Source organism: Pseudopodoces humilis, chromosome 2, assembly GCF_049639895.1.
Source record: "Pseudopodoces humilis isolate 2021_Gansu_Grassland_sample_001 chromosome 2, ASM4963989v1, whole genome shotgun sequence".
NCBI lineage: Eukaryota > Metazoa > Chordata > Aves > Passeriformes > Paridae > Pseudopodoces > Pseudopodoces humilis.
Window position 1 is genome coordinate 115162004 of NC_142201.1, and position 17534 is coordinate 115179537.

The 17534-nt window shown below is 53.1% G+C and overlaps 1 protein-coding gene across 1 annotated transcript; it reads left to right on the plus strand.

Annotated features, from left to right (window-relative positions):
• Positions 1-8761: 8761 nt before the first annotated feature.
• LOC102111974 (serine/threonine-protein kinase pim-1-like) lies at positions 8762-13522 on the plus strand. Its single transcript, XM_088051319.1, has 9 exons — positions 8762-9376; positions 9481-9531; positions 9736-10102; positions 10712-10888; positions 11123-11276; positions 11514-11682; positions 12023-12182; positions 12363-12453; positions 12892-13522. Exons 1-5 carry the CDS (start codon positions 8762-8764, stop codon positions 11227-11229), a joined length of 1317 nt encoding a protein of 438 aa, XP_087907445.1. The 3' UTR covers positions 11230-11276; positions 11514-11682; positions 12023-12182; positions 12363-12453; positions 12892-13522.
• Positions 13523-17534: the final 4012 nt, after the last annotated feature.

Sequence of the window (17534 nt, forward strand, 5' to 3'; positions counted from 1 at the left end):
ATAACTGTTACTGACTTCTTTAATGAGCATTGGCTTCCCCTACTATAATAGAGGCTTTTCTTTTGTGAGGTGTCAATTTGGATTCCCCAGAAATTACTTTGCTGGGTTGTCTCATTCCCACTCTTGTGGCATTTCCAGAACCATGATCCTTTGGTCCCATGTATATTGGAATGCTTCCCTCCACGGTTTTTTTACTCCTCTGCCTCCCTCGTCGACCCGGTTGCCTCGGGACACGGGGTGTACCATCTTCTCGACAGCAAGAGTACTCTTCAGGAGGGGAATTATTTCTTCTTTTATTAATTCTTTGTATGTATTTTTTCCCAACTTTTATGCTTTATTAAAGGGGTATAACACCCTAATTTCTGGAGCCACTGTCTGCACAACCCAGCTACTATATTTGCTACAAAAGGCGTAGGTTCGTTTGGATGATAACAATAATACAAGGGATTGACTCCTTTTGAGTAGATGGCCCACCACTTCTCTGATCCCTTTTCAAATTCTCCTGCTTGTATTCTAGTTACTAGAGCCTAATCAGTGAGATCCCTCTGGGCAGTGTAGCAAGAGTTACACACGCCTCTTGGTGGGTAGCCTCTATGACAGTGGGTCCACCAGAGTTCTTCACATATTATACATTTAAAACAGACAAAAGGGTAACAATTTTGGCATAACGTACAGCCTATTTTAACACCTCTATTATATATTTTTTCACCACTAGATGGAGGTATCTTATATTCTATATAAAAGCCTTTATGGAATTTATTATTCATAAGTTTCTAAGCAAATTAATAGTTTTGGGATGTTATTTTGTTCAGGATATCTTAAGTCTCAAGTCCCAGCTGGGCTACCCACTTCTCAGTTATTAGATTTTGGTGGTTTCACAGGTCCTTTTATTCAACTCGCATGTGTCCAGCCTTTTTTCTGCTGTTCGAACTGCAGAGTCAGTTGTTAGTAAGACTTGATACGGCCCCTCCCACTTCGGTGTTAGGGGATTTTCTTTCCAATTTCTTATCAGCACCCACTCTCCGGGTTGTACCTGGTGCAATATAAAATCTATTGGTGGTTTTTGAGCTAGCATCCCTTTTTCTCACAAAGCTTTTTTAAACTTCATTAATTTTATCAAATACTCATTGATGTATTGATCACTCACATTTGGATGTGTTTGAACTTCTTCTATATTATAGGGCATACCGTATAGCATCTCAAAAGGGGAAATTCCCAAATCTGCCTTTGGCTGGGTTCGAATATTCAGAAGGGCCAGTGGAATACACTTGACCCATGATAGTTTTGTTTCCATTACTAGCTTAGTATGTTGCTTCTTTATTTCTCCATTCATCTTTTCCACCTTTCCACTTTCCCTGAACTTTGAGGGTGCTAAGGGGTGTGTTGTTCTTACTTTATTCTTAATGCTTCTGGTATTAACAAAAAAATTCCTCAACTCAATTTTTGACTCTGATTCTATCATCACATTTTTAATAACCCTCACTTCAAAGGGTTCCCCCTTTGCCCCTACTACCATAGTAGTTTCTTTGGATATACTACATCTTTTAGGTAAAAACTGAATTATTGATCTCTCAGCTCCAGTATCTACCAAGAATGTTATTTCTTGGTGCTGGGGACCCACTTTTAACTTTATCAAGGGCTCTTTCTGATGTTCTCGGGTCCCCATAATAAAGAGCCCCTGACCCCCCCTAATCTCCTTTAAACATCTTTTTATCCTGGATTCTTACCCTACATTCTTTCTTAAAGTGTCCTTTTTTTCCACAGTCCCACATCTGGCACGTCTAAATCCTCCTCCTCGGGGTTCGGAGGGGGAGGGACCCGTGGAGGAGGTGGTGGTACAAATGGAGGGGGAATTATCAAAGTATTTTCTTTCCGAGGTTTCTTTTTCTTTCCCTTCCTCTCTTCCGAATTCTCTGTCAGCTTAAATATAAAAACCTTGGGATTTACTACCCAGATCTCTGCATAAGCACTTTCCTCTGAACTAAAGGGGATCTTTTTGTTTACCCAGGAATTTAACTTTTGTCTAACCCAATCTTCGGTTGATCTAAATATAGGCCAAAATGCCTTCTTTGAAATTTCCTTTCCTCCTCATACTTCTACACAATAATGAATCATTTTCGCCTTATCTTTATTTTCTGTTCCCGGGAAATACTGCCAATTTTCTAACATATAACCTAACGGACTATCTCTAGGTACCGGTGGGAGTTTAATAGATACAGGGGGCTTGCTTTTCCCCTGCCCCATTCTTCCGGAGTGCCTTCCAAATCACACAGTCTCTTTCGCTTCCCCTTGTTCGTGGCCCACGCCCTCGCGGGCTAATGGGAGACGCACTAATTAAGGGTCCGCTCTCACTTGGGGAATCTGGCTGCCAGTTCCCCTCTCACACACACACCACGTCGCCGCACTCCGGGATCCCGACCCCGACCGAACGGTTCCCCGTTATACTCACGCGTCTCACGTCTCGCGTCTTCGTCCGGACTCTGTGCACAGATTTTAAGGGGTCGACCGGTCTCCCTTTTGCTTATTGCTTTAATTTTAGGTTCGTCGGTGCAACCGAGGCAGAAACCGGCCCCCCTCCCGGGCCGCTAAATAATAGCGGGGCGCCCCCCCGGTAGTGCCGAGAATCTGTCCTACAGATTGCATCCGAGTCACGGGCACCAAATTGTTATGAACACACTCAAGAGAGTGATATGGTAAAAATTTTATTAATTACAGCAAGCAAGCAATAAGCAAAAATCAGCGCTGGGCGGCAGGGGAGTCTCTACTCCTTCGGCTGCCGCACGTCCGATTTCCGTGTCTTCCCTTTTAAGTGGTCCAACTTCCGGGTTACGTGTCCTTTCTCAGGTGTCTCTGCGCACGTGCCTCCGGTCACTGGTGGTCGCTTTTTGCCTTCTGGTGGTCGTAGGATGAAGATCAGGAGTCTTCCTCTTTTGACCTTTCCTCACTGTTCTCCTTTTAAGGCTTATCTGAGTGGCATAACTTTCTGGAATTCAAGAGAGCTTGCAAGGCTGTTCTCATAATTATACAGACGTCAGCAGCAGCCTTCAACCTCATCTCTATTACACAAAGCATAGTTTTGCAAAGCATCGTATCTTACATGTTTAGGCGAACAAAAGGGTCTCTATTTATTACAAATAATTATATCCAATCATATCTAACAATTGTATCATGATCATCTACTGATTACACAGGTGCAGTTTGACATGATCTTTAGCAAGTACAAGGCCTAACATTTCCCAGGGCCAACTTTTCCAAGGCCTTTCCAAACCTAACTTCCTTTCTAAGTCCCCGAATTTTCTAACATTTTGAGACCTTTTACTATCACTTACAGGACTTGTGCTCCAGAGCCCTCACCAGCCTTGTTGCCCTTCTCTGGACACGCTCCAGCCCATCCATGGCCTTCCTAAATTGGGGGCCCAGAACTGGACACAGCACTCGAGGTGCTGCCCAACCAATGCAGAGTAGAGGGGAGGAATCCCTGCCCTGCTCCTGCTGGCCACACTGTTCCTGATCCAGGCCAGGAGCCATTGGCCTTCTTGGCCACCTGGGCACACTGCTGGCTCATGCCCAGCCTGCTGTCCATCAGTGCCCCAGGTCCCTTTCTGCCTGCCTGCTGTCCAGCCCCTCTGTCCCCAGCCTGGAGCACTGCAGGGGTTGTTGGGGCCAAAGTGCAGGACCCAACACTTGGACTTCTTAAACCTCACCTTGTTGGGTTTGGGCCCTGGATCCAGCCTGTCCAGCTGCCTGTGCAGAGCCCTCCAGCCCTGCAGCACATCAACACTCCCAGCCAACCTGGTGTCACCACAGTTCCATGGGGCCCTAGAGTGTCACAATGGTCTCCAGGATTCCATGAAGCCTCCCAGCAATCCAAATTTGGATCATACTGGGAGTGACTGGACTCATACTGGGAGTATCTGAGAATGACTGGGAACATACCATGCACATCATCCCCCATACTGGGGGTGACTGGGAGCAACTGGGAGCAAGCTGGGAGCAAATAGATCAACTAGATCAGTTGATCTAGTCAGAGGCAACTGGGACCATCCTGGGAATGCTGCCATATGACAAGGATCATACTGGAGCTTACTGGGCTCATCCTGGTGTTGAAAGGGAACAGCTGGGATCTCTGAACACCAAAGGTTCCTTTCCTGCTCACTGAAGAAGGAGCTTTCCAGTGTCCATGTGTGAGGGGACCTTCTCCTGAACCAGATGTTGTTAGGAGAAAAAGCTTCCCGTGCTGGAAAATCCCACACAACAAGTCAATGCCAAGAGAAAGCATTTTACTTTCACAACTTCCCTCCTGGAGCCACAGTCCTTTTGAATCACACAGCAAGCAAGAGAACAGCAGAAAATACAAGGCTGTGTCCAGTTTTTGGCTGGGTGAGCAAACAGAGTGAGTGCCAGGGTCCGCTGCCACAGACTCTCCTCTTGGGGAACAGAACCCACCCCAGGCTCCAATCCAAATGCTGTGCACACCCTGCTGGCTACAAACAACCCCTTTTTTAAGATGATGCTGCCAGGAGCTTTCCCAAATAAATGGCATCTTAATGGCAATTTTCATTCAAAATCACCTCTGTTCCAAAGGAAGAACAAAAAGCCCAGAGCAATCCCAAAGGCACATATGGTGCACCTGGGGAAATCCTTGACTTAGGGGCCCAGTGGGTTAAAAAATACCCATAAGAAGCCACAGAGTCCAGAGTGCAAACTGCAGTAACCATTTGCTGGATCATTTTGGCTGTGCTGCACATGTCTGCAGACTGTCTGTCCCCCTGCAAGGACAGAAGGACACCCATCAGGGGCTGGGCTGGCTGCTGAGAATGCCTCGGGCAGGAGGATCCTCAGGCAATGAGCAGGTGCCCAGAGCCGCTCTGACACTGAGGCCTCTGTGCCCCACAGCAACGGGAACACCACAAGGACACGGCAACGTTCCTGTGACATCACAGCAGCAGCTCCCGCAAAAACTGCCTGGAAGGTTCTCCTGGGTCACCAAGGAGCACAAAGGATCCTCAGAGGGCACAACCTATTGCTCAAAGGATCCAAGAGGAACTCAGAAAATGCAGCAAATGAGGACACCCCACAGCCCAGCCTGAACACTGAGAAGGAACAAAGATGTGACCAAACCAAAGGAAATACAACTTTTGGTCACTGATGCTTCTGACTAAAACCAGCAAGGCTTATTCCATCTGGGATCTTTGTTCTAGTTCTAGAAACAACCAACGTTCTCTACTGTAAATGTACATAAAGCTGGAATTTGGGGGAAAGAAGGCTGAGAGTGCCAAAGCCTTGTGTGACTTCTCGGACATCTTGTGGCTGAGGGTGTCCAAGGCAATGGACTCACAAGCGGGGTCCCTGCCCTCCCGACTGACAGCTGCCATCTCTCCTTCAGCCCCACGCGTGTCTCCAACAACCTCCTATCAAGGGCCTCCATCCACACATTCCATCACCAGCCAGAGATCCTCATCGACGAGGTCACCCAGCATCCCTGAGGCCACAGCACGGAGTGCTCCTGGCATCTGGCAGAGCACTGTGGCTTTCCTGGGATCCTTCTGGTGTCTGTGGCTGAGAGGAGTGGGGTGGATGGAACCAGGATGGGTCACAGATCAGCAGCCCCACTGCAAGCAGTGCTTTCTCCTGCTGTGTGGGGACTGTGGGGTGACTGATATTGGGACTCCTCTGGCTTTGGCTCCTGCAGACCACACAGTGGGTCAGACACTGGCCTGAGGGAAGGGGTGCCATGGAAACCCAGTACAGGCATTTCTCTTTGGAGAGGGGGTTCTGCAGGGAGAAGGGAGAACAAGAGACTTTCCTGTCTCCTGAGATTCCCCCTCCTCCTTCAGCAGCCATACCACAATCCATCAATAGCAGAGTTGATAGGATCACTTCCATGCCAGGGAGCACAAGGCACTCAAAACTGAACCCTGCCAGAGCCCAGCCCTGCCTGCCCATTTGGAGGGTTTGGGGGAATGGAATTTCAGCAGGAGTTGACCCACAATGATACTTTGCCACTTGTGGGTTTCTCACAGCCTTAGAAGGAGTTTGAGATCTCTGTCCCCAACACCCGCTCACCCTTCAAGTGCACACACGTGCCTGGGGGCAATTCAGGGTCCCTGGAGTGGTGGCTGCTAATCTTGGAAACAGGAGCTGTTGTCTTTTCCAATGGGCTTAACTCCCTTCTACCTATTAGAAAGTGGGTGAGTAAAGGCAATGACCCAGGAGAAAGGGGACCAGAACCTTGGAAAAAGATGAAACATCTTTTGTCTGAATTACAAATTAAATCTCTTTCATTTATTTCTTTAGTACTAATCTATTACTACAAACAAAAACATGTTTCTGAGCTGATTGTTGGGATTCGGGGCTTTATTTCTTGTTCTTGTTGTTATTATTATTTTTTAGTATTACTTTTCATTGTGAAGACTTTTAAATCTTAGACATGAATAACAATGGCTGGATGTCACACACTGGGAAAATTCCCTTGTTTTTCCCACCAGAATTAAACTGTACACTCAACTCCAAGTTGCCAGTGGATTCTAAAGATGGAAAATCCTGTTAATGGTGGGTTGGGTGTGGTTTGGAGCTGGGGAAGGGTCTCATCCCCTCCCAGAGGTGCCCCAAGCCCGCTCTGCTGCCACGTCTGCACTCACAGCCCCTCACGGCGGCCCTGCCCTGGGGACGTGGTGGGAACCCCTCCTGCCTCTCATTGCCCCATAGAACCTCTCATGGCCCCATAGAACCTCTCTTGGCCTCTCATGGTCCCTCATGGCCTCTCAAAGCCCTTCATGGCCCCTCATTTTCCTCACGGCCCCTCTCAGCTCCAGGTGCGAGGCTCCTCCCAAAGGAGAAGGGGTCGGGCCCTCCTCTTTCTCCTTTTATTTCGGTCCCTTCACAGCGACGAGTAAAGAAAGGCTGAATGGAGCCTTTCCCCAGCGTTTTCCTCGGGGTTCATTGCGGGCTGAAGCTCTGTGCTGGCGCTTGCCCCACTTCTGCTTGCCACTTGAGTTTTAGCAGTACAGCTTAAATTGCCTCTTTCAATCAGTGTTACCCACTGTGCTTTTGTCACGGGGAACTCAGGATTTTTGTTTCAGGCATCATGATCAGTAGAGATCAAAATGCTCCCAAGTCCCTGAGCACAAAATCAAAGAGAATTAAAGCCACACAGGTCACATTTGCAGTGTTCCAACACAGCCCTGTTGCTGGTGCTGCTGAAATAGAATCAACTGACAGAGGCCATCACAGAAATTGCCTCTGCAGTGGCAAATAAAATGAAAATATCCACCAGGAGAAAGAAATACCAGAACTTCCCTATTCGCTTCATTCTGAGCAGCAGAAGAAAAAGGAACAAGGCACCTTTCAGGCAGTCCCACAAGCTCAGGGTTCTCATTTCATGGGGAATCTGAGAGGAAATTGGCCTTTTTAAAATGATAAAAGCAAAGGGAATGAATTGGAAATTATTAGGAAAAAGTGTACCTTCTTATATACAAAGTTTACCAAGTCATTCCCTGCATTTCTCCTTTTCACATTCTTTCTGTCATCCACTGAGAGGTCCAGCTTATCATGTTCTGATGCTTATCATCAACTGATTGTGCTCTTGATTTCTACCAGTGCAAGCGATGTAGAATCATCTAAACTGAACACAGAAACAAACTCTCCCTGTCAGCCCATCTTCATGTTCCAGATCACTTTCAAGATGTCCATGGGGCATTTGGAATGATCAGCTCTCCACTGCTGGCTGCAGGCTCTGGAGATTCTTTCTCCACATTCAGCCAGGCTTGTATCCCCTAACAATTCCTGGTACCTCATCATGTTTTCTTTGAGTAGAAGAGTAACAATGCAAACCTTACCAATGGCACAACTCCCCAGTGCACAAGGAAAAGAAAGAACAAGTTGTCAAGTGCTTCAAATATATGTTCTGCTCTGCTGCAAGAGTTGTGCTGCAATCACTGTGTGGGAAGCCAAGAGAAGCTGCAGCTGGGGGCACATCTTGTGACAGGAGCTGCGCCTTGTTCTCCAGAACAGGTTTTTGGAAAGAACAGACAGGACTGTGGAGAAGATTCTGGGAAAATGGAAACAGCTTTTTTAAGAAATGAAAATAAAATCAAAAGAAACAACCAATATGTTTTTCTCTATTTTTCTCTATTTATTTTTATGTTTCCCTTTTCCATCTTGCACTGTTTCTCCATCCCATTCATTCCAAATGGATCTCACCTCTAAGATCTGAGACTTGGCAAGTTTTAGACACTGTAAAATACCATGAGCTATACCCAGTTTGCCTTCCCCTGCTTTACTTGGAAAGCAATGCTGGAGACACAAGTGCAGTGCTTGGGTCAGGTACAAATTCTGCATTCAGGGAATGTGCTCAGATGGTTTCTGACCCTCAGCAGGGACAAGGCACAGCAGCAACCAAGGGCATTCCTGTGCCCCTGTGCAGGAGTCAAGACTCTGGCTCTTGGCTCAACACGGCCAAGTTCCCGTGTTTGGCCAGGCTCAGGGGCTGCCCGGGGAGTGCGGGGCTCGGGGCGGGGCCGAGCGGGCAACGGACAAACGGACACGGGGACAAACGGCCCCGGTGCTTCAGTTGCAGCGGCGGCAGCAGCGGCAGCAGCAGCAGCGGCGGCAGCAGCAGTAGCAGCAGCAGCGAAAGCAGCAAATTTATCAATTTTCAGTCTCTCCTCTCCCTCTCCCACTGTCCCACATTCCCTCCGGGTCTCCCTTTTCCTGCGTCCCCTCCTCTTCCAGGTTCCCTCTCCCCGTACCCCCCCGGGCCATGCCCCCGGCCCGTCCCCGGCCCCGCCCACGGGCCCAGGCGGGGCTGCCCCGGCCCCGTCCCCGGCGGTCCCGCCGTCGTCTCTCCTCCGCCCGGCTCTGGCTGTGCTGGTGCTGGTGCTGGCGCTGGCGCTGCTGGGCGGGCATCATTGCCTGGGGCTGGGGCGGAATCGCTGTCCTTTGGCTCCGCCTTGCCCGATCCCGGCCCCGGCCCCGACGCAGGCTCCGGTCCAGACCCCGGCCCCGGCCTCGACCCCGGCCCTGCCTCCGGCCCCGGCTCCTCCCGGGGCCCGCGGAGGACACAGGCGGCGCGGCCGCTGCCGCCGCCTCCGCTGCGGCTTCCCCGGCCCGAGCTCCGCCGCTCAGCAGCGCGGCCGCTGGCCCCGAGCCGCCGCTGCCGCGTTCCAATGAGGGAACGCCTGCGGATGCCCGGCCCGGGGAGGTCGGGGAGCGCTCGGGGGCCGTTCCTGGCCCCGGGCCGAGCGCTGATGGCCGCGACTCGCCCCCAGGGAAGGCGCAGGAGGCCCTGCAGCAGCGCTACAAGCTGGGCCCGCTGCTGGGGCGCGGCGGCTTCGGCAGCGTCTTCGCGGCCACGCGACTCTTGGACGGCGCCCCGGTGAGCGGTGGGCAGAGGAGGAGGAGGAGGAGGGGGCGGAGGAGATGGCGGGGGCGCGGCGGGGCGGGCAGCGAGCTCAACCCTCTGCTGCTCCTTGCTTACAGGTGGCCATCAAATGCGTGCCGCGGGATCGCGTCCGGCTCTGGGGAGAGCTGGTGAGTGAGCGGGGCCAGCGGCAGAAGCCGGGGCGTGCCGGGCAGGGATGAGCCGGGGCCCGGCGGGGTGGGAGCCGCCGAGAGCCCTGCGGGGAGAGCGGGCGTGGGGTGAGCGAGGTGTGCAGAGCATCCCGGGCTGGCTGAGGGGTCCCAGAGCCCTGGCACAGCCTCAGCCCCACTGACAGCACCGTGCTCCTCCCGCAGCCCGACGGCACCCGTGCTCCCCTGGAGATTGTGCTGCTGGACAGGGTGTCCTCTGGCTGTGCTGCAGTCATTCAGCTGCTGGAGTGGCTTGAGCTCCCCGACAGCTTCGTGTTAGTGTTGGAGCGTCCACAGCGGTGCCAGGACCTCTCACATTTGCTGGCGGAGCGGAGGTTCCTGCCAGAGGAGGAGGCGCGGGGGCTGTTTCGCCAGGTGCTGGAGGCCGTGCAGCACTGCACCAGCTGCGGGGTCCTGCACAGGGACATAAAACCGGAGAACATCCTGCTCGACCTGGCCACAGGGCAGCTGAAATTGATCGACTTTGGCTGTGGCGCCTTCCTGCAAGACACAGCCTACACCCAGTTTGCAGGTGAGCCCTCGCAGGGGATGCTGCTGGCCATCTCATGGCCCAGCCTGGGTGTGGCACCGGGGATTCCCCGTGTTGCTGCCAGGATGGGATTAATGCTTGAGCCAAATTGATTTGGATGGGGGTGTGAGGGGGGCCAGCTCCCAGGCGTGCCAACATCCTTCAGCACCCACTGTGCCCTGGGCTGGGGCTGGGACAGCCAGCCTGACAAAAACCCCCATGGGGGTAGCAGAGGGCAGGGGTCTGACCCCATGCCCCAGAGAGTTTAGTGAGTCAGCGAGGAGGGGCTTGAACTCCTCTGCTCCCCGTGTTTGCCTTGGCCTATTAACAATTTTTTGGAGGCCATGCAGGCAGCGAGGAGAGTGTGTTTTCTCTACCACAGGGTGGATTTTTATTTGTCATGGTTGGGCCTCCCCAGTGCTTCTGCTGCCCTCTTCCAGCAGCAGTGGCTTTTTTTCCAACCCTGGGTTTGTAGCCAAGTCCCAGGTGCTGGCGAGAGGGCAGTGGGTCACCCCGTGTGCCGCTGGGGCAGCCCCCACATGCCCAGGGATGCTGGGGCCAGGCTCTGGGAGCAGCAGCATCCCCCTGATGAGCTCCATCTGTGTTCCACAGGAACCCTGTCCTACAGCCCACCAGAGTGGATCCACCAGCAACGCTACCACGGCCAGGCAGCAACAATCTGGTCCCTGGGCCTCCTGCTGTACCAGCTGGTCATAGGGAAGCACCCATTCATGAGGGGCCAGCAGATCATCTGGGGGCGGATCTTGTTCCCACGACGGCTCTCCCAAGGTGAATCCTCATCTCTGGGCACAGGGGGAACACCAGGCTTGGGAGACAGCAGCGGGCTCATGAGCATCCTGCTCTGGCAGCTGCTGAGGAGGTGGCACATGTCCTGCTCTCCTGCAAACAGGGAATCCATGGGGAAGTTTAGGCCCAGCTCTGGGCACACCCAGCATGGCCTGGGCACTGGAAGGGGGCAGCAACTTCTCCAACTGACTGGTGATTCCTGGTTTCTCTCTTCAGAATGCCAAGATATTATTAAGAGATGTTTGTCCATGCAACCCTTGGACAGGCCATCCTTAGAAGACCTTTTCCGTGATACTTGGATGCAGGCTGTTCATCTGCCCTAGGAGATGGGAGAGATCCACATGCACAGTTGGATCCAGGAGCCTGGCAGGTAACAGCTCCACACATTTCTTGGCAATCAGGGGCAAAGCAAACCAGGCTGTTTTTGTCCTGCCTGTAGCTCTGAGCAGGGGTCATCAGAAGGGAACACACAGCTCTTGGGCTGGAGCTGAGCTGGATACCTGGTGTGGCAAGCACTGGTGGCCACCATTCCCCCTGCTTTTGCTTGTCTGCTTCACGGATGGCTGGGACCCTGGGCAGAGCACTGACAGCCTGGTCTGGCCCCTAGGCAAGGAGAAGGAGCCCCTGGAGAAGCTGTTACCAGCTGGGGCTGCTGCTGGAGACACCAAGGGCAACCTCAAGGATGGCAATCTCTTCCTCTAGCTGGCCAGCTGAAGATGATTGATTTCAATTCTGGCATGTCTTCTTCAAAGACTCGCTCCACGCCCAATTTGCAGGTGAGTCCACAGCCAGGGGATGCTCCCAGATCTGGGCATGGCACAGCCTGGCCAGGCACCAAAGGTTCCCCCCTTGGCTGGGGTGGATGCAACCAATTCTTCAGTTGGCTGCCAAGCTGCTTTTAGTCTCTGGACAGCTGCTGAGGGGCTGGGTCTGCCGTGGCTGGCTGCAGGCTGGGCACATGTCCTGCCCTCCTGCTCTGCTCCCAAAGGCAGCAGTGATGGGCAGCTTTGGGCCCAGCTCTGAGCACGGCCAGCATGGCCTGGGCACCGTGGGTGGCTGGGACGAGGGGACAGGAGCCTTCAGCTGACGGGCGGTTTCTGGTTTCTCTCCTTGCAGCCGGGCTCTGTGGATGCTGGGGCTGCTCTGGGCTCTGCCAGGGCTCTGCTGGGCTCAGCCCCAGGCACAGCTGGGCTCACCCTGCCCTCCCATTGCTCTGACAGCTTTGCATCACACGAGCCCCTTCCCAGCACACCGCCTGAGCTTTCTGCTTTTGCAGGTGAGTGAGACTCTCCTGCAGGCCAAGAGATTGTGGGTAGGGACACACATCCAATTGGCAAGAACCCAAACTCTCCACAGTCCCAGCTGAATGCCTGCATCTGCACAGGATGTTTTCTATGTCCCACTCTTCCTTTCTTTTTGGCTGGAATTGTGCAATTGCACTTTCTTCCTCCTCTAGAAGTGCCACTGCTGTGTTCCTGAGGCAGTGCAGTCTGGAGCTGATGGATGAAGAATCGCCCCTCTGCACTTCCAAACCAGAGCAAAAAGCTGTAAGTGGGACTTTGCATCTTTAAGAAACCCCTGAATGTTTGAAAGGGAATGTGCAGCTCATTCACAGGGTGAGAAGGAAGGGCATCTTCTAAAGGATTTGGGGTTTGACAGAGTTTAGATTCCCAGTGCTGCTTGGAGCTGGCAAGGCACAAAGCACTTTCTTCTTGCTTCACTCCAATTTCACCACAATTTAAAATAACAATATTGGAATCAAACCCCACAAACTTTTTCAAAAAGGTTACTGAGGCCGGTAAGATGCATCATACCATCAGCACATTTACAAAGTAAATAACTGAGTTTTATGTTTCAAAAGACCAATTACGCCTTAATTCAAAGTTATAGAAGATTTTTCACTGCACACTTGGGTTCTGTTTTTATCTTTCACATTTATAGAAGTTTTTTTCTTTTATTTTTCTGCATTTTTCCCCTTAAAACAGAAATCATGCTATGAAAAAGAAGTGTCCTTTGCTTCTGGTTCCTGTGTGGAGCAGCTCCCTTCCCGCTGGCTGAGCTGCTCAGGCAGAGCCCGGCAGCTCCTGGCCCTGCAGGGCTGAGGCTTTTCCCCGTTGCTGGGCACAGACTGATGGAGCAGCACTGCTGAACACGGGCACACGCAGAGGGACCACAGCAGCTGCCTTTGCCCACCTGAAGCTCCAAGGCCAAACTCTGAGCAGGCACGGCTGGAAGAGACTCGCAGGCTCCCTGTTGGCTCTGCTGCCCCACTTGTGCCCGGCCCAGCTCTGCGTGAGGCAGAGGGAGAACAAGGGGCAGCTCCCTCCCAGCCCCAGCCCAGGGACCCCTCCAGCCCTGGGCCTTGGGGCACTGTCAGCAGCCGCTGCTCCAGCCACGGCTTCTGCTGGCACTGACAGCAACAACCAAACTGGGGCTGGTCCCGAGGGAGCAGCAGCAGTGCCTGGATCTGATCCCTCAGTCTGGGGCAGTGCTGGAAAAATGATCGCAGCAGTACCAGCAGCACCACCAGCACCAGCAGCAGCACCAGCAGAACCAGCAGCACCAGCAGCAGCAGCAGCAGCAGCAGCAGAAGCACCAGGGACAGGACCAGCACCACCAGCAGCACCAGCAGCTGCAGCAGCAGCACGAGGGGTTGGTCAAGACCAGCTGCACCAGCAGCATCACCAGCAGCAGCAGCAGCAGCAGCACCAGCAACAGCAACAGCAGCAGCAGCAGTACCAGCACGACCAGCAGCACCAGCAGCAGCTGCAGCAGCACCACCAGCAGCACCACCACCAGCAGCAGCTGCAGCAGCAGTGCCAGCAGCAGTATCAGCAGCACCTGCACCAGTACCAGCACCAGCACCACCACCAGCACCAGCATCACCACCAGTGCCAGCAGCAACAGCAGCACCAGCAGCAGCAACAGCAGCAACAGCAGCACCAGGGGCTGGACCAGCCACCAGCAGCACCAGCATCACCAGGAGCAGCAGCAGCAGCAGCACCAACAGCAGCACCAGCAGCAGTGCCAGCAGCAGCACCAGCAGCACCAGCATCACCAGCAGTGCCAGCAGCAGTAACAGAAGCACCAGCAGCAGCACCAACAGTTCCAGCAGCAACAGTAGCAGCACCAGCACCACCACCAGCAGCAGCACCAGCAGCAGCACCAGCAGTGCCAGCAGCAGCACGAGCAGCACCAGCAGCACCACCACCAGCAGCACCAGCAGCAGCACCAGCAGCAGGGACAGGACCAGCACTAGCTTCACCAGCAGTGCCAGCAGCAGCACCACCAACACGAGCAGCAGCACCAGCAGCAACAGCACCAGCAGCAACAGCACCAGCAGCACCAGCAGCAACAGCACCAGCAGCACCAGCACCAGAAGTACCAGCATCAGCAGCACCAGCAGGAGCACCAGCAGCACCAGCAGTACCAGCAGCACCACTACCAGCAGCAGCTGCAGCAGCAGCTGCAGCAGCAGTGCCAGAAGCAGCATCAGTAGCACCTGCACCAGCACCAGCAGTGCCAGCAGCAGCATCAGCAGTACCAGCAGAACCAGCACCAGCACCACCACCAGTGCCACAAGCTCCAGCAGCAGCACCAGAACCAGCAGTGCCAGCAGCAGCAGCAACAGCAGCACCAGAACCGCCAGCACAAGCAGCACCACCAGCACCAGCAGAAGCACCAGGGGCAGGATCAGCACCAGCACCAGCAGAAGCAGCAGCACCAGCAGAAGCAGCACCAGCAGGAGCACCAGCAGCACCAGCAGTACCAGCAGCACCACTACCAGCAGCAGCTGCAGCAGCAGCTGCAGCAGCAGTGCCAGAAGCAGCATCAGTAGCACCAGCACCAGCAGTGCCAGCAGCAGCATCAGCAGTACCAGCAGCAGCAGCAGCAGCACCTCCACCAGCACCAGCTCCAGCACCAGCAGCACCAGAACCAGCAGTGCCAGCAGCAGCAGCACCAGCAGCAGCACCAGCACCACCAGCACAAGCAGCACCACCAGCACCAGCAGTAGCACCAGGGGCAGGATCAGCACCATCAGCAGCAGCAGCACCAGCAGAAGCAGCAGCACCAGCAGCAGCACCAGCGGGAGGACCAGCAGCACCAGCACCAGCAGCAGCACCAGAACCAGCAGTGCCAGCAGCACTAGCACCAGCAGCAGCACCAGCAGCAGCACCAGCAGCAGTACCAGCAGTACCAGCAGCACCAGCAGCACCAGCAGCACCAGCAGTACCAACAGCAGCACATGGAGCTGATTTTCAGTGCAGCCTCTGCCATGCTTCCCTTCCTGTGCAGCGGTGTCACAGCAGCCTGAGGCACCTGGGAGCCCTCACTGCCAGCAGGGACTTGAGATGGCAGCCCTGGGCTCCTGCACGTTGCACCAGGAACAGAGCTGGGGACTCCCTCTCCATGTGGAGCTTCCAGATGGAAAAGGCTGCTGTGACCAGGCAGCTCCAAGGGCACAGAAAGGAGGGGCTCGACCCCTTGATCTGTGCCAGTCCCACAGTCCTGGGCAGCAGCCACCGAGCCCTGGGGGAGCAGAGGGCACAGCAAGAGGGACAAAACCAGTCAAGGTCAGAGACTGGGAAGAGCCAGACCTGGGAGCAGGAACAGCTGCTTCATTGAACTCCTGGAGAAAGCTCTTGGCTGGTTCCAAGCCCTGAAAGGTGTGAAGGGCAGAGAGGAAGCCACACCAAACAATGCTCCTGTTTTCACACCTCCCCTCTCTGTGTCCCAGAAGGAATTGGATGAACTCTATTCTTCTCTGAGTCGTCTCGTTCAGTGTGAGCAGCTCAGCACCAGGAGCTGAAGGAGCTGAAGCCTCAGGCCACAAGAGCTGAGCAAGAGGGGGCTTTTGGACCAAGGTAATACTGCTAAGTAATGGACCTAGCTGAATGCAGCAGATAGAATCCTGCAATTATAGAATCCATTCTGCTGGAAAAGACCTCTGAGCTCATCCAGTCCAGCCAGTCACCCAGCAGTGTCAAGCCCAGCACTAAACCTCGTCCCTGAAGTGCCAAGGTCTGAACAACAGGCCCTGAGTGAGGCCTGAACAACAGGCCCTGAGCCAAAGGTGACCTCTGGATGAACCTTCCAACCAAGGGTTATCTGTCTGTCTGCTCATTACTGAAATATGCATGCTCATTAGCACTGTGATAGATGTATCCACTCATCCATGAAACATGGATTGCCCTTTCTGTGTTTAGAAGCCAGACAAGGCCATTAAATCCGACATCTGGCCTTGTTTGGGGTGTATGGTCAGAGTCAACTCCCTTGGTTCCTCCTTGAGGCCTGGCCAGGCTTTGGTAGGGACCCAAGAGGAGGATGAAACCAGATGTTCCCACACCAGAAGTGCTGTCAGTTTGTTTATCCAGCACTATCAAAGCTGGGCCCTCTCTCACAGCGGGGGTTGAGCCTCACCTGTGGCTGGAGGCACCTGCAGGATTTCCCAGTGTCCAGGAGTGGCTCTCCAGTCCTTGGCTGTGACAGCTTCCCCAGCTGATGGGTGGATCTGGGGATGGCAAAGTCTGAGGGGAACTGGATCTTTGTTAATCCCTGCAGGCAATCTTTGGCAGTGATGATTGGGTGCATTGCTGAGCTGCTCCTTTTGTGATCCTTTGCTGCTTGGAGCTGCAGTAAGTGACACTGATTCCTTCAGGTGGTGTTGGTGCCTTTGGTGCTGACCCTGCCCACTGGTGAAACAAAATTGGCAAAGTCTGGCCAGATCACATCAAAATATCACTTTTTAAATGTAAATGTAAGGAATCTGTCCCATCTCAAATTCCCAGAAGGGAAGCCCTCCCCAGAGTTCACTGGCTCTGGAGTGGGGCTGAGGTGGGAGCACCGTGCGAGCAGTGGGGCAGTCGGTTAAAAGAGGCTGAACCACAGGATGTCTTAAAATGCATCCAAACATTGCATATGGAAAAAGGAAAAGAACTTGTGGGTTTGGGAAGACAAGGATGGATTTTGTTAACAGCACCAACGGAAGGAACAGTTGTTTTTGGAATGCTCCCACATGAAGCTACAGAAAAAGGTTTTAGTCTTGAGCTCAGGTTTGTTTGTCCAAGTAAAATAATAACAATAACAACAAAAATAACAATAACAACACAATAATATATATTTATATATATAACTAAAAATCAGTAATGTGAAATAATGCTGAAAAATCCAATTTGTGAGCTTTGGCTGCTCACTGTAACACTAAACACCCTACAAAAAAGAACTGGCAAAGACCCAAATGTCAGTGGTAAACTTTGTGAATTGTATACATGGAATAAAGGAGGAAGGGGTGAAATTGGCTGTTTTTATAGGGTTTGGTGATACTATGATGCGGAATGCTTTGTCTGTTCCTGTGAAAAACACAGTGATTAAGACTGCTGGGTTTTTCATGTACCAGACTCTCTACAAGCTGCAGGATTGGTTGAACAGGTGAAGGAGTTGTTAAAAGAGCAGTTGATCAAATGAGGAGATGGGAACCTGTCCTGGTGGAGAACCCATCTCCCAGATGTCTTCCATGCCCTTAACAATGGGCCCACTGGGGAAATGGAAACCCCTGGGTGTGCAGGGCTGCACCAAATTTGCAAACACAACCATGGACAGTGAGACTTGGACTGCCTGGGAAATTGTT